The sequence below is a fragment of the Conger conger genome, chromosome 9 (assembly GCF_963514075.1).
Source record: "Conger conger chromosome 9, fConCon1.1, whole genome shotgun sequence".
Lineage (NCBI taxonomy): Eukaryota > Metazoa > Chordata > Actinopteri > Anguilliformes > Congridae > Conger > Conger conger.
In genome coordinates this window covers 60283068-60304362 of record NC_083768.1, presented here as the reverse complement: position 1 = coordinate 60304362, position 21295 = coordinate 60283068, and the positions used below count along the sequence as shown (strand labels likewise).

Sequence of the window (21295 nt, the reverse complement as noted above, 5' to 3'; positions counted from 1 at the left end):
GGCGGGATGGATGAGGGCCAAAATTGAATCTATTCACTCCCTCCCCCCGCCTCCCCCAGTAATGCTGTCATTTAAACCCCCTATAGCTATGTGAGATCGCACTGCGATTCCACAAAGTAAAACCACATGCGGTCAGGAAGTCTCTCTGACACACTTATGACACTGAGAGTGAGACTGAGAGAGAGGGAGAGAGAGAGGGGGGAGAGAGGGAGAGAGGGGGGGAGGGAGAGAGAGAGGGAGAGACAGAGAGAGAGAGAGTGGGGGAGAGAGGGAGAGAGAGGGAGAGAGAGGGAGAGGGAGAGAGAGGGACAGAGACAGAGAGACAGAGAGAGAGAGATGTAGAAATGTTCTGATTACCAGGTGCTGTGAATAGCTTTCATGGCCAATAAGAATAACGCATTCAAATTTTTAAAGAAAGTAAGACTCTTTATTCTTTATTCTATTATGATCACTGACAGATAGCAACTGACATCCTTCTGCTCTCTGAGCTTCGTGCACACACACTTACACACACACACACACACACACACACAGACTCTCACACACACACACACTCACACGTACACACACACGCACAGGCACACACACGCACATGCACACGCACACACACACACACACACACGCACATACACACACACACACGCACATGCACACACACACGCACATGCACACACACACACACACACACATGCACACACACAGGAATAACTTAGGGAAACATTGCATCAGTGTTATCTGGACTACTCTTTTAATATTAATAGAATAATTATTTGTGAGGACAACATGTTTTTCCTCATATGCAGAAAGGTCCTCTCTTCCAATGTGTGTTTTCATATGGTGGTCCTCACAAGTATAGAAAAAAGCGCACAAACAGACACACTCGCAGATACAAACACACACACACACACACACACACAAACAGGTACACACACACTCACACACACACACACACACGAGCCAGTGGTTCCCTCAGTCCTACTCTGGAATGATTTAGAGGAACACTCGATCTGTGTTATCTGGACTTCACTCTCTTTAATGCTTTCAGTTCCCTGGTTCTGGTTCCAGTTCTGGATCAGCAATCATCCGTTCCTCAGTCCAGTCTGTACATTATTGCAGATGGCAGGGGTGGTCCAGATCACACCGGAAGGTTCTGGAGGTTGACTGTCCAGACGGGGAAAGAGGCTGTGTAGAATCAGGTCCCTCCTAGTCAACCACATCCTGGATCAAACCATTCCAGAGCCGGGGGGTGGGGTTCAGCCCATCTCACAGCCCAGTCAGGAGACCCAGAGATCTGGCACGGTTCAGTTCTGGACCAGGTCAGACCTGAGTTTGGTCCATCTCAGTAGGGGGTGAACAGAACGGGGGTGTGTGCAGTTCGGAGGGGTCCGGGGGAGGGGCGGAGCAAGCTCGGCGTCTGAAAAAGGGCGGTGGCTAAAGCGGGGGTGGAGCTCAGGGTAATGGGTGGAACCCCAGCGACTGTCACATGACCTGGAATCAGCTTTGGCTGCCGTACCTGTCAACCAATCACAGCACAGCGTGAACCTTCTCTACAAGCACCCAATCAGACACACACATACACACACTCACACATGCATGCATACACACTCTCACACACACACCCTGTCAGATACACACACACACACTTACACACACACACAGTCCACACACATCCCAAGCTCTTGCCATCATCTTCCGCTGCAAAGAAACAAATCTAAACAGCCAATGGAAACAAAGCAATGGGGGAAACAGAGAGGTGTGTCTCCACTAATGGGCCAATGAGATCTCATGTGATGAACACCTGACACTGCAGCCCCTGTTTCTGTGGGCTCGTCGCTCAGGCAACGGCGTGTAACTGGACAGATTGACAAACGGCAGGTTGCTGCCATGGTAATGGTGATGTGAAGGGGACAGACTCGTGGACAGTCGGGGTTGCCTTGGCAACGGCGGTACGGCAGGCAGACTCACAGGCGGAGTGGTGCCGGTCCTGGGGGGCTTGCTGTAGGGGCTGTACTTCGGTTTCGCCGGTTTCCCCGCCGCCCGGTCTTTGTGCCGCCGGCTGCTGATGTGCTGGGGGGGGGGATATAATATTTCATTCAGCAATTCAGGGCCCCAGTGTCTGCAGGTTTAACTCCAGTCCTGGAGGGCCCCAGTGTCTGCAGGTTTAACTCCAGTCCTGGAGGGCCGCAGTGTCTGTAGGTTTAACTCCAGTCCTGGAGGGCCGCAGTGTCTGCAGGTTTAACTCCAGTCCTGGAGGGCCCCAGTGTCTGCAGGTTTAACTCCAGTCCTGGAGGGCCGCAGTGTCTGCAGGTTTAACTCCAGTCCTGTAGGGCCGCAGTGTCTGCAGGTTTAACTCCAGTCCTGGAGGGCCGCAGTGTCTGCAGGTTTAACTCCAGTCCTGGAGGGCCGCAGTGTCTGCGGGTTTAACTCCAGTCCTGGAGGGCCCCAGTGTCTGCAGGTTTAACTCCAGTCCTGGAGGGCCGCAGTGTCTGCAGGTTTAACTCCAGTCCTGGAGGGCCGCAGTGTCTGCAGGTTTAACTCCAGTCCTGGAGGGCCGCAGTGTCTGCAGGTTTAACTCCAGTCCTGTAGGGCCGCAGTGTCTGCAGGTTTAACTCCAGTCCTGGAGGGCCGCAGTGTCTGCAGGTTTAACTCCAGTCCTGGAGGGCCGCAGTGTCTGCGGGTTTAACTCCAGTCCTGGAGGGCCGCAGTGTCTGCGGGTTTAACTCCAGTCCTGGAGGGCCGCAGTGTCTGCGGGTTTAACTCCAGTCCTGGAGGGCCGCAGTGTCTGCGGGTTTAACTCCAGTCCTGGAGGGCCGCAGTGTCTGCAGGTTTAACTCCAGTCCTGGAGGGCCGCAGTGTCTGCAGGTTTAACTCCAGTCCTGGAGGGCCGCAGTGTCTGCAGGTTTAACTCCAGTCCTGGAGGGCCGCAGTGTCTGCAGGTTTAACTCCAGTCCTGGAGGGCCGCAGTGTCTGCAGGTTTAACTCCAGTCCTGGAGGGCCGCAGTGTCTGCGGGTTTAACTCCAGTCCTGGAGGGCCCCAGTGTCTGCAGGTTTAACTCCAGTCCTGGAGGGCCGCAGTGTCTGCAGGTTTAACTCCAGTCCTGGAGGGCCGCAGTGTCTGCAGGTTTAACTCCAGTCCTGGAGGGCCGCAGTGTCTGCAGGTTTAACTCCAGTCCTGTAGGGCCGCAGTGTCTGCAGGTTTAACTCCAGTCCTGGAGGGCCGCAGTGTCTGCAGGTTTAACTCCAGTCCTGTAGGGCCGCAGTGTCTGCAGGTTTAACTCCAGTCCTGGAGGGCCGCAGTGTCTGCAGGTTTAACTCCAGTCCTGGAGGGCCGCAGTGTCTGCGGGTTTAACTCCAGTCCTGGAGGGCCGCAGTGTCTGCGGGTTTAACTCCAGTCCTGGAGGGCCGCAGTGTCTGCGGGTTTAACTCCAGTCCTGGAGGGCCGCAGTGTCTGCAGGTTTAACTCCAGTCCTGGAGGGCCGCAGTGTCTGCAGGTTTAACTCCAGTCCTGGAGGGCCGCAGTGTCTGCAGGTTTAACTCCAGTCCTGGAGGGCCGCAGTGTCTGCAGGTTTAACTCCAGTCCTGGAGGGCCGCAGTGTCTGCAGGTTTAACTCCAGTCCTGGAGGGCCGCAGTGTCTGCAGGTTTAACTCCAGTCCTGGAGGGCCGCAGTGTCTGCAGGTTTAACTCCAGTCCTGGAGGGCCACAGTGTCTGCAGGTTTAACTCCAGTCCTGGAGGGCCACAGTGTCTGCGGGTTTAACTCCAGTCCTGGAGGGCCGCAGTGTCTGCGGGTTTAACTCCAGTCCTGGAGGGCCGCAGTGTCTGCAGGTTTAACTCCAGTCCTGCAGGGGCCGCAGTGTCTGCGGGTTTAACTCCAACCTCACAGCCATCGTTGGCAAGACACTCACCTGTTTGAGCTGGGTCTCGGAGTTGACATGCACGTCACAGATCTCACAGAAGAACGTTTTGTTCTGAAGGCCTGTGATGAGCTGGGTAGGAGAAGCCAACCGACCTTTGACCCCTTGCCTGGGGAAGGACTTGATGGCCCCCCCACCGCTTCGAGCCTCGAGCATCGTCTTGTGCTTCGTGCCTGAGCAGGGGGTCAAAGGTCACATCACAGATAATCACACACGTCAAGGTTAGTCTGTTTTCCCAGGTTGAGCCCAGTGACAAAGGGAAAACTCCATACGTTAGACATGACTCTTGTTTAAAACGTGCTCCATGACACAGAATATACATTATCACCTCAGTCTGACAAGGGCTGCTCCATGGGACACTGTGTACCTGTCTCTAATCATCTCATCTGCTAAAAGTTGGTAAAGGATATTTAAAAAATATTTATATATTTTACCTTTATCTTACCAGGAAATAGTCCCACTGAGATTTACATCTCTTTTACAAGGGAGTCCTGGCCCAAATGGCAAACATTTTTAGAAATAACAAAAATGTTGCATAACACACAGCAAGACACAGAAAAACATTTTGGTAAAACAAGTGCATACAGTGTCCATTGTATCGCTCGCCGATAAACAGTTAAAAATATTCTAAAGGTATCTGTGTATTAAGCTGGATTTTCATGTGATCTCAATGCATATGGATTTGTATTTGTCCACTAGCACAGAACTTAAATACGGTGGGAGCTGACCAAGGACAGCTTTATAAATCAAAAGTAACCAATGGTATTGCCTACGGGCTGAGAGTGAGGACAGACCAGCTTTCAGATACAGGGTGCAGTGTGCAATAAGTGGAGTCAGTCATGAGCCTTAATGCTGCATGATAGACACTGTCCAATGAGCTCAAACAGGTTTTACTTGCACGCATGTAAACAGCATCTCCATAATCAATCACTGACAAAAAAGTTGTTTTCTAGCCTGAAATGAAAAACATTAGCTAACAATGTTAGCTTGTTAGCCAATCTCATTGGCAGCTAGCAAAGTTGATGGACTAACATTAGGTAACTTGACATTATTTTGACAACTTAAGATACCCCACAAACTGTTTTAACATCAGCTATCTTAAACAAAGTTTATCCACTGTTATATAGCTTGCTATCTAGCAAGATTGCGAGCCAATCCATTTGCAGGTATGTTAGCCAGTGTTATACGTATTTAGTTTACTTTTGTTGCATGAACTATTGGTGCCATGGGTCCACATTAGACAGGCATCGGAATTTCATAAGTATAAAATTTGTTAACATACTTGTGAATATATAGCTAGTTCGCTTGCTAGCAAGCTATATAACAGTGGATCAACTTCTTTAAGATAACTGACGTACATACAGCAGGTTTTGGCAGACGAGCAGCTGAGATGATGACTTATACAAACTGTGATGTGAAGCACAAGATTTGGCCATAGAGTAGCACTGACGCAGGATGATGACACGGTGTGTATTGCTGGTGCGGGATGATGACACGGTGTGTACCACAGATGCAGGATGATGACACGGTGTGTATTGCTGGCGCGGGATGATGACTCACCACTGTTGTGTGCGTCCAGTTGGGAGGTGGAGTTGACGGCCACCCTGCAGAGGGAGCAGTACAGCAGCCTCCTGGCCTTCTCCTCCTCCGTCTCCCCCCCCCCTTCCCCCTCCGCCTCCCCAGGGCCGCTGGGACTGACCGCCGAGATGGGGTCAGAGGTCGGCTCCGCTCCCGCTGTGCCACTGCTGCCAGATAGCGCCGCCCCTGTGGTGGGAGGGGAGACTGCTCTGCAGTCTAGAGGAGAACAGCCCTGGGCTTTACTCTCGGGTGCACCTTACCCACACGTGCACTCAAGACCGTGAACGTTCGCTAACATTCAACTAACGTTCGCTAACATTCAACTCACGTTTGCTAACATTCAACTAACGTTTGCTAATATTCAACTAACGTTCGCTGACAGTTTGGAAAGGTTGTGCGCGGCGAGTGAAAATGGCTGTGGATGGGAAAACGTCAGAGAGAACAGAAGCTGTGATAATGCACAATATTACATCAGTGTAATGTTTGTTTTTACCTTTTTAAAAAAGCAGCTAATCAGCTAGCTGGCATTGTTAGACCCAGGTGGTGTCGGTTTGTTAAAGAGGCGTTGATGGTGCAGTAAATGGGATGTTGATTTAAGTGGTTCAGCGGTGACCGTGTGCAGTGTCAGTGTGCAGGAGCCTCACCGGAGCCCTGGGGGCTGGGGAGGGGGGCCGCGGGGGGGGCCTTCCTGGCCGTTTCCTTGGTGACCACGTGAGCGTCCGGAGCCTCCAGAACACGCAGCTTCCTGGCGTGACGAGTGCCTCTGAAGTGTGCCAACGCCTGCTTCTGCAGGGTCATGTGATCATACTGCACTGGGTCATGTGATCATACTGCACTGGGTCATGTGATCATACTGCACTGGGTCATGTGATCATGGAGTGCAGGGTCATGTGATCAGGGAGTTCAGGGTCATGTGATCATGGAGTGCAGGGTCATGTGATCAGGGAGTTCAGGGTCATGTGATCATGGGCCAGCCTATAGCCGAGTGGCTAAGGCGCTTGACTGAAAGTTCGAGCCACCAGTGTAGTGTAGCCACAATAAGATCAGAGCAGCTGTAGGGCCCCTGAGCAAGGCCCTTAACCCCCCATTGCACCAGGGAGGATTGGACCCTGCTTAGTCTAATCAACTGTGAGTGGCTCTGGATAAAAACATCAGCTAAATAACTGTTGTTCCCAGATGGAAGGTCACACGTGTGAAATGACTGGTTGGTGACTCACCTCGGAGTTGAACCTGAGCTGGCACAGGGCACAGGACACCAGATGTTTGCTCTTGTGGGGGGGTGGGGGTGCAAGGGCAGACAGGCCCAGAGTTTGGCTCAGTATGGCTTTCTGAACTGGGTCCATCTGCACAGAACACAACCGCACAGTTACCCTGGAGTTAGCCACAGCTAAACACAGTCACCTGCAGGCACACTCCCTTTCTCTCTCTCTCACACACACACACTCACACACACAGTGTTGTACTTACACACATCCTCCTGCAGACTAACCCAGCCTTCCAGCAGCGCAAAGCAGACCCCGGCTCCGTACCTGACACCCCCAGCACAGCCTGGAGAAAACAGAACAACATCACTCACCTGTACACTCACAACACATCATTCACCTGTACACTCACCTGTACACTCACAACACATCATTCACCTGTACACTCACCTGTACACTCACAACACATCATTCACCTGTACACTCACCTGTACACTCACAACACATCATTCACCTGTACACTCACCTGTACACTCACAACACATCATTCACCTGTACACTCACCTGTACACTCACAACACATCATTCACCTGTACACTCACCTGTACACTCACAACACATCACTCACCTGTACACTCACCTGTACACTCACAACACATCATTCACCTGTACACTCACCTGTACACTAACAGCAGATCACTCACCTGTACACTCACCTGTATGCTCACCTGTACACTCACAACACGTCACTCACACACAAAGGAGTTTGTATGAGTTATCTGTAATGTGTTGGCAGCTCAATTCAGAGGAAAAGCTGGCCAAACTCATTTAAACAACTGTGTGTGTGTGTGTCTGTCTGTCTTTAAACAACACCCCCCCCAGTTCAGTCATTTAGTGAGCACAGAGAGTGGGGGGGGGTGCAGGCCAATGCTGATTGGTGCAGAGTCACCGGCTGCTTCCTCATACAATGTATCAATATCACCTGCACTGCTGTGAGAAAGAGCCCCACAATATGGCTCCTTAAATCAACTGCTTGACTGGTTCAGTGCTATAGACAAGTGCGATTCATCCTGCTGTCCATCACTAAATATTCCACTTATATATGATACATAATTAGATATTAGTTTATAGTATGTAAATCTAGTAGCAGGCCATTGCTTTATTACTGCAATTATAGCATAATGTTTATAAATACACACAATAAATGATTTATAATTTGAATATATATAATTTGAACATAAACTCAATTCAACAAAGACCTAATTTATTTATATTTTTGTAATAAAAAGATAACTGTGAGAGATTGGTACAATTGAGTGAGAGGAGATTGTATGGGCTATCTGTAATGTCTGGGCAGCTCATTTCTGTTGAAAAGCCAAACTCATCTAAACAACACCCCTCCCTTCCCCACTCACAAAGCAACTTTCCCTCCAAAATGGTAGCCAATCAAATAATCCCTGCATTCCCTCCAGAAGAATAGGCAATCAATCAAATCCCTGCATCAGCACTCCTTTGCATCTGCCCAGCAAGAGCAACTTTCCCTCCAAAATTGTAACAAACAAAAACAAACAACAACAAAAAATCTTCCAATCAGGAAAATCAGTAATCAGTCAGGGGGGCAGAGGGACAGAGAGCAAAGACACAAACACACAACACGTATTTTGCGTGGTTTACCCCATAAATGAGGACCTCTCAGATCTGCACACAGCTCTATACAAGGCCCCGGATGCCATTAAAAGAAGAAAAACATTTTGGCTGGTCCTCACTTGAAAGGTCCCAGTACTCATGTCAGTCCTCATTACTAGTGCAATCTGAACACACACACACACACACACACTCACACACTCACATACACACACGCGCACACACACACTCACGCACTCACACACACACACCAAGCACACACACACACACTCACACACACACACACTCACACACACACCCTCACACACACTCACACACACCAAACACACATACACACACACTCACACACTGCCAACACACACACACGCGCACACACACACGCACACACACGCTCTCACACACCACCAACACACATACACACTTACACACACCACACACACTCACACACTCACACACACACACACACACACACTCACACACTCACACACACACTCACACACACTCACACACTGCCAACACACACACACACGCACACACACACACACGCTCTCACACACCACCAACACACATACACACTCACACACACCACACACACTCACACACTGGCAACACACACACACACACACACACACATACACACTCTTACACACACACACACACACACACTCACACTCATCTTAACACCATCGCACACACACACACACTCACACTCATCTTAACACCATCGCAAACGCTACTGAACCAAAACGCAGGTGTAAATATCATCAGATTGCAACAGGCCTTAACACCTGCCTTGTGAATTTGACAAAAGCTATATATATTTTATGCCTCCATCAAACACCTTTTATTTAAACTCTCAGGACTACATGAATAAAAACAGGCACACTGAATGTTATTCATTAGGAGAGGTTAATGATTAAGACGTTTGGGCATGCGGCCTTCATCAGTGAAATGGTGTTCTGCTCACTGCCTCACAACCTCAGCTCAGAATGCCTCACAGGTTAATGAAACAGGAATTGAGAGCAGATCCTTCTAGAACGTAGTACCTGAATTCTCATCTACCCACCTCTGTTTTTAACCCAAAGGGCTAAACTAATAACAGCGCAATCCATTCTAATTTCAAATGTGCTCCAACTTCTGCTATAGTTCACGCGACACACACACACTCACACACACACTCTCTTTCTCACACTCACACACACTCACTCACACACACACACTCTCTTTCTCACACTCACACACTCACACACACTCACTCACACACACACACTCTCTTTCTCACACACACACTCTCACACACACACATACTCTCTTTCTCACACACACACACTCTCTGTCTCACACACACACTCTCACACACACACATACTCTCTTTCTCACACACACACACTCTCTTTCTCACACACACACTCTCACACACACACACAAGAATATGTTCGCTTGGACATGAGCTCCCTTGGGAAAGAGATTCTGGTCTCATAAATAAACAGAAAAAACAGATGTTTATAGGGGAAGTAATGCACTCTAATGGTGAAATGTTCTCTCATCAAAGCTGATTCAAAGACAGAAATTTGATCTGGGTGACAGCGCTGTGTGTCAGACGTGGGTCAAACACGTCATTGTTCTGGATTCAAATACTTTTCTGTGCTCAAATTGGAAATTGCCCCAACCAAGAGGACCAGAATGTGGGTTCGCACGTTTTGAGTATTTTATATTTCCTAGGTTCTAATACATCAGACAAGCTCAGTTAAGCATAGAAAAGTATTTGAATCCAAAACAATTACGTATTTGATGCATGTTAATCGTGAATTAACATGATAACTGCAATTTAAACCTGTTAAAAATGTAATTTGCAGGATATGTGTGTATGGAATTAACTAAAAAAGCCCTTCAGAGGAACAGAACCGGTCATGTGACCCAGGAGCAGACGTACCCCAGTCATGTGATGCAGGAGCAGACGTACCCCAGTCATGTGACCCAGGAGCAGACGTACCCCAGTCATGTGACCCAGGAGCAGACGTACCCCAGTCATGTGATGCAGGAGCAGACGTACCCCAGTCATGTGACCCAGGAGCAGACGTACCCCAGTCATGTAACCCAGGAGCAGACGTACCCCAGTCATGTGATGCAGGAGCAGACGTACCCCAGTCATGTGACCCAGGAGCAGACGTACCCCAGTCATGTGATGCAGGAGCAGACGTACCCCAGTCATGTGATGCAGGAGCAGACGTACCCCAGTCATGTGACCCAGGAGACATACCGTGCTGAAGTGGGGGAGGAGTCCGATGGGGGCGGAGTCCAGGGGGGCGGAGTCCAGGGGGAAGGGCAAGAAGGGTTTCATATGGAGGGAGGGCGTGGCCATGGGCAGGGCGGTGACATCATGAGAGGGCGTGGCTGCAGGCAGGGCGGTACGCACCAGGGTGGAGAGAACCGAGCTCTGACACGGGTTACCTGTACAGGTGAGGGGGGGGCGGAGTCTTATTTCGTGTCTTCAGTCTTATTTATACATGACCCTCGCAACAAGTGTCGTACGGCAAAAACGCCACAACTCTCTCACACACACACACACACACACACACACACACACACACACACACACACTCACACACATACACACACACACACTCACACACATACACACACTCACACACACCCACACGCTCACACGCACCCACACACACTCACACACACCCACACACACCCACACGCTCACACACACCATCAATTTCATCATAACTCATAGACCCATTTGTTGGATTTAGGTTTTCAGGTGATTAAAACAACAAGAACAGCAGCTGTGCACCAGTCTGAATGAAGGCAGCTAATCCAGGCTGTGGCACGGGAGAAGGAGGAGTGGTCATCTGTCCATCTGCTTCCCTTTCCTCTCGGGGATCAGGGCTGAGGTTCGGTGTGGTTATACAAGTCGATGAGGCCTAAAATGTCCTCTGTCCAGGGTGATTTAACACGGAATAGCTCTGACACAAACCAGACCAGCCAGGAGATGGCCAGTGTGGAGAGATGGTACAACAACAACAAGTGGAAAACTCTCTCTCTCTCCCGGGTTAAAGCGTTCAGCGTGAAAATGGTCTTTATATGCCACGGTCACCGAATGAAACTCAGAGGCTTTGATGCTGATCGGCCCCGCTCAAAGACAGGGTCAAAGGTGCAGGTTTAAAAAGAGCTGACCTCATCCTGCACTTTTCCCAGAATCCCAACCATCTGCCCAAACATCTGCCGCTCCGACCCCTCTGGAACTCCCTCTCAAACACAGCCCTGTCCTGCCCTAACACAGCCCAGCCCCGCCCTAACACAGCCCCGTCCTGCCCTAACACAGCCCCGTCCTGCCCTAACACAGCCCCGCCCTAACACAGCCCCGTCCTGCCCTAACACAGCCCCGTCCTGCCCTAACACAGCCCCGTCCTGCCCTAACACAGCCCAGCCCCGCCCTAACACAGCCCCGTCCTGCCCTAACACAGCCCCGTCCTGCCCTAACACAGCCCAGCCCCGCCCTAACACAGCCCCGTCCTGCCCTAACACAGCCCCGTCCTGCCCTAACACAGCCCCGCCCTAACACAACCCAGCCCCGCCCTAACACAGCCCCGTCCTGCCCTAACACAGCCCCGCCCTAACACAACCCAGCCCCGCCCTAACACAACCCCGCCCTGCCCTAACACAGCCCCGTCCTGCCCTAACACAGCCCCGCCCTAACACAACCCAGCCCCGCCCTAACACAACCCCGCCCTGCCCTAACACAGCCCCGTCCTGCCCTAACACAGCCCCGTCCTGCCCTAACACAGCCCCGCCCTAACACAGCCCCGTCCTGCCCTAACACAGCCCCGTCCTGCCCTAACACAGCCCCGTCCTGCCCTAACACAGCCCCGTCCTGCCCTAACACAGCCCCGCCCCGCCCTAACACAGCCACGTCCTGCCCTAACACAGCCCCGTCCTGCCCTAACACAGCCCCGCCCCGCCCTAACACAGCCCAGCCCCGCCCTAACACAGCCCCGTCCTGCCCTAACACAGCCCCGTCCTGCCCTAACACAGCCCCGCCCGCCCTAACACAGCCGCCCTAACACAGCCCCGCCCTAACACAACCCCGCCCCGCCCTAACACAGCCCCGCCCTAACACAACCTCGCCCTAACACAACCCCGCCCCGCCCTAACACAGCCCCGCCCCGCCCTAACACAGCCGCCCTAACACAGCCCCGCCCTAACACAACCCCGCCCCGCCCTAACACAGCCCCGCCCTAACACAGCCCCGCCCAAAGAGAACGGAGTCCCGCGTGTCTTGGGAATAACTGAGGCCTGTAGAGACAGCCAAATGAACACCAGGGTGATTAGTCCTGCTCTAGTGAACACCAGGGTGATTAGTCCTGCTCTAGTGAACACCAGGGTGATTAGTCCTGCTCTAATGAACACCAGGGTGATTAGTCCTGCTCTAATGAACACCAGGGTGATTAGTCCTGCTCTAGTGAACACCAGGGTGATTAGTCCTGTTCTAATGAACACCAGGGTGATTAGTCCTGCTCTAGTGAACACCAGGGTGATTAGGCCTGCTCTAATAAACACCAGGGTGATTAGTGCTGCTCTAATGAACACCAGGGTGATTAGGCCTGCTCTAGTGAACACCAGGGTGATTAGTCCTGCTCTAGTGAACACCAGGGTGATTAGTCCTGCTCTAATGAACACCAGGGTGATTAGTCCTGCTCTAATGAACACCAGGGTGATTAGTCCTGTTCTAATGAACACCAGGGTGATTAGTCCTGCTCTAATGAACACCAGGGTGATTAGTCCTGCTCTAATGAACACCAGGGTGATTAGTCCTGCTCTAATGAACACCAGGGTGATTAGTGCTGCTCTAATGAACACCAGGGTGATTAGTCCTGCTCTAGTGAACACCAGGGTGATTAGTCCTGTTCTAATGAACACCAGGGTGATTAGTCCTGCTCTAATGAACACCAGGGTGATTAGGCCTGCTCTAGTGAACACCAGGGTGATTAGTCCTGCTCTAGTGAACACCAGGGTGATTAGTCCTGCTCTAATGAACACCAGGGTGATTAGTCCTGCTCTAATGAACACCAGGGTGATTAGTCCTGCTCTAGTGAACACCAGGGTGATTAGTCCTGCTCTAGTGAACACCAGGGTGATTAGTCCTGCTCTAGTGAACACCAGGGTGATTAGTCCTGCTCTAATGAACACCAGGGTGATTAGGCCTGCTCTAGTGAACACCAGGGTGATTAGTCCTGCTCTAGTGAACACCAGGGTGATTAGTCCTGCTCTAATGAACACCAGGGTGATTAGTCCTGCTCTAATGAACACCAGGGTGATTAGTCCTGCTCTAGTGAACACCAGGGTGATTAGTCCTGTTCTAATGAACACCAGGGTGATTAGTGCTGCTCTAGTGAACACCAGGGTGATTAGTCCTGTTCTAATGAACACCAGGGTGATTAGTCCTGCTCTAGTGAACACCAGGGTGATTAGTCCTGCTCTAGTGAACACCCCAGGGTGGATTGTTTGAGGAATTCCGCAGGCGGAATATCACACCACTCTCCCACGAGAAAGACGATCAGCGTCTCATTCAGATCATTACACTACATCACACTACACTACATTACACTACATTACATTACACTACACTACACTACATTACATTACATTACATTACATTACACTACACTACACTACATTACACTACATGACATTACACTACATTACATTACACTACACTACACTACATTACATTACACTACACTACATTACACTACATTACACTACATTACATTACATTTCACAGACAGTTTTATCCAAAGTGACATACAAAACAGTGCATATCATATTAGTCACACTCCTCACACCCCTGGGGGATTAGCCCTGCTCTGACACACTCCTCACACCCCTGGGGGATTAGTCCTGCTCTGACACACTCCTCACACCCCTGGGTGATTAGCCCTGCTCTGACACACTCCTCACACCCCTGGGTGATTAGGCCTGCTCTGACACACTCCTCACACCCCTGGGTGATTAGGCCTGCTCTGACACACTCCTCACACCCCTGGGGGATTAGTCCTGCTCTGACACACTCCTCACACCCCTGGGTGATTAGTCCTGCTCTGACACACTCCTCACACCCCTGGGTGATTAGCCCTGCTCTGACACACTGCAGGACAGAGATGTGTTAACATGGGGAGAAGATGACCACACAGAACCAACAGAACCTTTCACTGCTAGAACACCATTACAGAACAAGCAGAACCCTTTACTATTAGAACCCATCAAGCTCACTGCGTTGTTAATAGAGCTGTCCTGATTATTATATTTCAGAATGAACAGTGATAGAGACACACACTTATACATTCATACTTATTCATACATTCTCTCTCTCTCTCTCTCTCTCTCTCACACACACACACACACACTTATACATGCATACTCTCTCTCTCTCACACACACACACACACACACACTTATACATTCACACTCTCTCTCTCTCTCTCACACACACACTCACACTTATACATTGACACTCTCTCACACACACACACACTTATACATTCACACTCTCTCTCTCTCACACACAAACAAACCTTTGTAGGATAAATTAAATAAGATGACACTGCTTGTATACAACAAATAAAAATAAATAAATAGGCCTGTAGGCCAACATATTAACATTGCATTCTTTCATATAATCAATAAAAACATTCTATCATATAATCAATAAAAACATTCTATCATATAATTAATAAAAACATTCTATCGCGTCGTAGGCTGTTGGTTATTAGGCCTCCCACCAGAGGTTCAGTGAAAGGAACACAAGCACGCAAATGTTCTGAGCGAGGATGTTTACGGTTCCTGTGGAAGTGTAACGCAAGTTATTTCCCTGCTTTTTGTTTCCAGGACAGAAAGGCTGTCCCGGCACCACAACATCTAAACAAGTTACCCCCGCGTTTTCATTCCTGCAGGACAAACAACAAACTGGCAGTTTGCTGAGTATTTAACGTCTGTATGAAGATAGAAAAAGATGAATGGACAGATTTCAGGGCGAGTTTAAGCTTAGCCCTGTACTGAGTGAGTTTTGTACAAAGAAATCTCTCCACCGAGTGCAGACCTGGCGGAGAAGGTCAAAGGTCAAAGGTCAGGCCACATCCCCAGCCCAGAGGGGCGCAGGCAGCACTGGAGCTGTCCTTCATTCAAACAGTGAACAGAAGCGAGTGCTGGCCCGTTACCATCTGGAAAACTTGAAAATTAACCCGTAAATGTGGCATGAGTAAAAGTTTAAGCACAGTTAATACTTGCTTGAGTCCTTGTAGAATAGTCAGATAACATGACTTTTACAAAGCAGGGGACGGTGATAAGAATGACCTTTTCCCCCGTCAGAAACAGGAAATGGAATGGAAGGCAAACGGGTGAAGATCTGGAACTGCCCATGAGACTGCACAGGTATGCAAAGCCAAACCCACAGCTCACTGCAAACAACCTGCAGAAAGATCTCAGTGCAAACGACCGGCAGAAAGACCTCACTGCAAACGACCTGCAGAAAGACCTCACTGCAAACGACCTGCAGAAAGATCTCAGTGCAAACGACCTGCAGAAAGATCTCAGTGCAAACGACCTGCAGAAAGACCTCACTGCAAACGACCTGCAGAAAGACCTCACTGCAAATGACCTGCAGAAAGACCTCACTGCAAACGACCTGCAGAAAGACCTCACTGCAAATTACCTGCAGAAAGACCTCACTGCAAACGACCTGCAGAAAGACCTCACTGCAAACGACCTGCAGAAAGACCTCACTGCAAACGACCTGCAGAAAGATCTCACTGGAAACGACCTGCAGAAAGATCTCACTGGAAACTACCTGCAGAAAGACCTCACTGCAAACGACCTGCAGAAAGACCTCACTGCAAACAACCAGCAGAAAGATCTCACTGCAAACGACCTGCAGAAAGATCTCACTGCAAACGACCTGCAGAAAGATTCAGTTGACACAGAAGTCATGAGGTGCTGGTCCACTGTGAAGCGATGCTGACACAAAACCGATCTCCTTGGAAGGGCCGTTTGAAGAAAACCTTTTCTGCAAGCTCAAAAGCCAATGTCTGAAGAATGCAACACATCACTAAGATAAGCCAGTGACATTTTAGAACAAAGTACTGTGGCGGATGAGAATAAAACATTAACTCTTTGGCGCAACCACCAGTGATACATTTGGTGAAAAACAGGGGGAGCATTTGAAAAAAATAAGACCTTGCCAACCACTAAGCACGGAGGTGGATCTATTCGGATTGAGAGGTAGGCAACGGCACAAGAAATATTGCGTGGGAGGAAGGAAGAATAGATTCAACTTAATATCAATAAATCCAGGAAGCTATTGTCACAGAGTCAGTGTATAAATTGAAGCTGAAAAGAGCTTGGATATCTCAACAAGATGATGATCCAAAGCATACCTCAAAATAAACCATGAATGACACAAAAGTACAAAAGGATAAGGTTTTGGAATCGCATTCACATTCCCCAGACTTCAGTCCCCACGGTGTGGAAAGATCTCAAACATGCAGCACAAGCAGGAAAACATGACAAGAAAATAAAAACTGTCAGCTCTTCTACAGAAAGACCGTTATCTGTTCTACAGAAAGACTGTTATCTATTCTACAGAAAAACTGGTATCTGTTCTACAGAAAGACCGTTATCTGATCTACAGAAAGACTGCTATCTAGGCTACAGAAAGACCGTTATCTGTTCTACAGAAAGACTGTTATCTATTCTACAGAAAGACTGTTATCTGTTCTACAGAAAGACTGTTATCTATTCTACAGAAAGACTGTTATCTATTCTACAGAAAGACTGTTAGCTGTTCTACAGAAAGGCTGTTATCTGTTCTACAGAAAGACTGTTAGCTGTTCTACAGAAAGACTGTTAGCTGGCTGCCAGAAATCTTTGGGATCTGAGATTTCTGCCCAAAGAGGTGTTACTACGTACCACCAGACAAGGTGGCCAAACTTTCATACTATCCAGATTCAGTGGATAGTATGAAATGTTTTTCAATATGTTCCATTCAGCAACTTAACAGTAATTGTGATTCAAGGCTTGCAGAAGAGTTTGTACCCTGCATGGGGGGTGTTGCACTCAGAAAATCAACAAAATGTGCAATTTGACGAGGGATTCACGAAATGCTGTTTAGTGCGGCTTAATGATGTGACTGATTCAGGGTCTAAACTACAGGTGATTTTTCAGGAGAACAGTGTGCGCTTGGCGTTTGCTCGCCCACGGATGGTAGGCGTTTGCTCGCCCACGGATGGCGGTCTCTGGAATGCGGGCAGGCTAATTGGCGGGATGGGGAATGCACTGATAAGAGGGGACCCGTTCACAGGCCTGAAGCAGAGGCCAAATCCCGGGGCTTTCTAAACGCGGACGCCGTGTTTACCCACGATGCAGAGCAGTCGAGCGCACGTCGATAATCAGCTATCCCCTCCCACTGTGCCTGTCGCGTCTCCGTGGATACAGGCCTGGGGTCCTGAGGTCTGCAGAGGTGGTCTGAAAGAAGCCTGTCCAGAAACCAGGGTGGAAATCACGGCTGATGGTGGGTTTTTAGATGGTATTACTGTTATTTAGCTGATGCTTTTTTCCAAAGCGACTTACAGTTGATTAGATTAAGTTGGGGCCGGTCCCCCCCCCGGAGCGATGTGGGGTTAAGGGCCTTGCTCAAGGGCCCAACAGCTGCACAGATCTTATAGTGAGTAACAGGGGCTTGAATCACCAACCTGATCCCAGTCCCAGCTAAGCACCTCAGCCACATTGTCACATGTGCCATCACATCCGATGGGTTTATAAACACGACCTCACTGCCTGCTTGCTCAGCATGTCTAAACACAGCTGGGATTTAGGGAATGTTCTGACCACAGCTGGGATTTATGGAATATTCTGAACATGGCTGGGATTTATGGAATGTTCTGAACACGGCTGAGATTTAGGGAATGTTCTGAACACGGCTGGGATTTAGGGAATGTTCTGCATACAACTGGGATTTAAGGAATGTTCTGAAAACATCTGGGATTTAGGGAATGTTCTGAATATATCCAGGATTTAGGGAATGTTCTGAACACAGCTGGGATTTAGGGAATGTTCTGCATATAACTGGGATTTAGGGAATGTTCTGGATACATCTGGGATTTAGGGAATGTTCTGGATACATCTGGGGTTTAGGGAATGTTCTGGATACATCTGGGATTTAGGGAATGTTCTGGATACATCTGGGGTTTAGGGAATGTTCTGGATACATCTGGGATTTAGGGAATGTTCTGGATACATCTGGGATTTAGGGAATGTCCTGGATACATCTGGGATTTAGGGAATGTTCTGGATACATCTGGGATTTAGGGAATGTTCTGGATACATCTGGGATTTAGGGAATTTTCTGGATACATCTGGGATTTAGGGAATGTTCTGGAATGATTTGCCCAATGTTTTCTGCTTCCGCCAGTAGAGTGAGTTGGCAGACTGGTTTTGAGCAGTTCCGCATTTTTCCTGTAGGGGGCTGTCAGGGGGTGTAGGCAGTGCATCCTCAGCTAACACATACGCAATTGGAATAGATAGGGTACAATAGGGTACTCTGCAAACCTGCCTTCTTGTCCTCTTGGTTGGCTCAATTGCACCAGGCAGGCTAAATCGAGCACAGAAAAGTTTCTGAATCCACAACAATGACGTATTTGGTGTGAGTGGAGAGCTGGCTTAGACTGCAACTCTCCCAGTGAAGCAAACCCTCAACATAACAACAATAGTCCAATCACAGAGCTCATTAAGTTTCCATGCTAATACCGTGCTATTGTTGTTGGCTTGGCAGCCACTGCTGCATTCCAACTCCAAAACAAAAGAAGAAAATATAAACAAGCTAAATAGCATGTATCACGAAGCAGGATTACGGCGTTCGCTGGATAATTGCCCTGAGTAAAACCTGGATCAGCTCTTTTTACTTCAGTCCATGTTCCAGAATGGGGAGGGTTCTTTGTTTCGGTATCTACTGCCCCTAGGTATCTTAGACCACAGGAAGGGACTGCATTGAGCCTACAGTTAGCATAGCGACCGACTGCCCCTAGCTCTAATTGAGTGATTTACATACCTTCTTCCACAACACAGAATATGGTTTTATTAACATATATCTATGTTGGGCTGATCACCCTTCCACACGACTATCAAACCTATGTGATAATGTTTGTGAAATATTCCCAATGTAGGCACTCGGGACGTAGGCTTAATTTATTTGTTTAGCTGAATCCGGTTTCCAGGGAAACATAAACTGCCGAATTAACCGTAGGCTACAGAATGTTTGTAAGTGAAAACCGTTCCTCTGGGAGTCCAGCCAGGCTCTCAGCTATGATGTTGGCTTTTGACTTTTTTAAACTACGTTTCCTCTTGCTAATCTTAGTATTTAATTGTCCGTGCCTCCATCATACATGATGTTGACTGTCGGGATGATTATATGTTTTATACTAATTAGTTGTCATATTTCCCCATGCAATGTGGGGAAGAATAGTGTTGGATAGGTCGCACCTGGGGAATGTCTACCTCAGTGTGACTTCCTCGTAAAACAACGATTGATGAAGATGAGGAGGTCTGGGATTGACATCAGTGGTGGTGGCACCTCCAATAAAACCCAAGACCGCAAGGCCAGTCGGGGTTAATCCGGAGGATTTTATGCGCCGTTTACACGCACACACGCACACCGCGGTCAGAAACTCTTTACGGCAAACAGAGTGCACGCTACACGAGCGCACGGGACTGACACAGAATCACAGGAAACGAGTGGCTTATAAAATGACTCGTGTGAATCATTCTGTGTCGTTGAGAATGTCATCCCTACACTTACTTTTAGAAACTGCGGGGGATTGTGGCTACGCTGCTCAAGAAAGGTTTGAAATAAAACCCCACGGCTATGCCATCTAATTAGCCTGTGCAGAAGCAAGAGACAATTTCTCAATGTAATTAAAAACAAAAACGTAGGCTGCATCGCAAAGTAAAGCGAATGATAACACCCAATAAAATATTATTACAGTAAGGATGTAAGACCAAAATATTAATATCGATAAACGTTCTACGTATCAGGTTACCAAAATCAGATCCATATGTTTTGACGATGCTCACTATTACAAAATTACATTTTAAATTCAATTATTCAACTGAAGGGAAGTCTGTTTCTGATTTTAAATGAGATTTTAAATTGCCGTTTTTTTAAAAAAAAGGTCGCTGAAGGCGATTGTCCTGGAAAAGACGTGTTTCCAGTTTCAGTATTCCGAACTTGACAGTTTGACTCGTCTTACATCTCCTGTCAATGAAATGCAATGCGTTCTGAACAAGCCAACTTTTGTAGCTGACATGAAACAGAAATCTGTTCCTCTTACGACTGCCCCACAGCGCGGCTGTAAACATATCCACACACAGAAGTAAAAAGATATACATTCCTATTCCTAATCGCACTGATTTATAAAGAACCGAGAGGATCCATTTTAGTTAAACCGATGTTTATGAAGATGATGTCAGTCGCCAATCGTACGAAATCCAGGAATACGTCCACATGCCTCCCCAGGACGACCAGGACCGGAGAACTCACCGAAATACATGCTGCTCTTCATGGGTGAGACATTCACGGAAAACTCCGGCTCTCCCGTCTGGATCCAGCGGGAAGTTCGGCGTGGTGTGGACGGGCGCCACCTCGGACGCGTCTCATTCTACACGAGTTCCGCTCCGCGGTCCGTGGGATGCGCGCTCTCTCTCTCTCTCTCTCTCTCTCTCTCTCTCTCTCTCTCTCTCTCTCTCTCTCTCTCTCTCTCTCTCTTCCTCTCGCTCTCTGTATTAAAAGGTGTGACGGCTCGTACAAGAATGTGGGGATATTTAAGATTATAATTTCATGTAAGTCAATAACTATGTATTATTATTATTATTATTATTATTATTATTATTATTATTATTA

General features: G+C 48.6%; 1 protein-coding gene across 1 annotated transcript; it reads right to left on the bottom strand.

Moving 5' to 3' along the window:
* Positions 1-399: 399 nt before the first annotated feature.
* Positions 400-21073, bottom strand: LOC133137743 (zinc finger protein 385D-like). Its single transcript, XM_061256072.1, has 9 exons — positions 20936-21073; positions 10598-10788; positions 6959-7039; positions 6709-6834; positions 6136-6277; positions 5474-5707; positions 3905-4086; positions 1968-2067; positions 400-1515 (listed from the first exon to the last, which is right to left on the bottom strand). The coding sequence occupies exons 1-9, from the start codon at positions 20955-20957 to the stop codon at positions 1340-1342; spliced, it is 1254 nt and encodes a 417-aa protein (XP_061112056.1). The 5' UTR covers positions 20958-21073; the 3' UTR covers positions 400-1339.
* Positions 21074-21295: the final 222 nt, after the last annotated feature.

Bases quoted from the DNA above. Each gene is read 5' to 3' on its own strand.
- LOC133137743 (XM_061256072.1), bottom strand. From the start codon at position 20,957: ATGAAGAGCAGCATGTATTTCG. The intron at 2,068-3,904 runs GTGAGTGTCTTG...CCCCCCCCCCAG, and splicing joins CCGAGACCCAGCTCAAACAG to CACATCAGCAGCCGGCGGCA. The intron at 1,516-1,967 runs CTGTGAGTCTGC...TGATTGGTTGAC, and splicing joins CAGGACCGGCACCACTCCGC to AGGTACGGCAGCCAAAGCTG.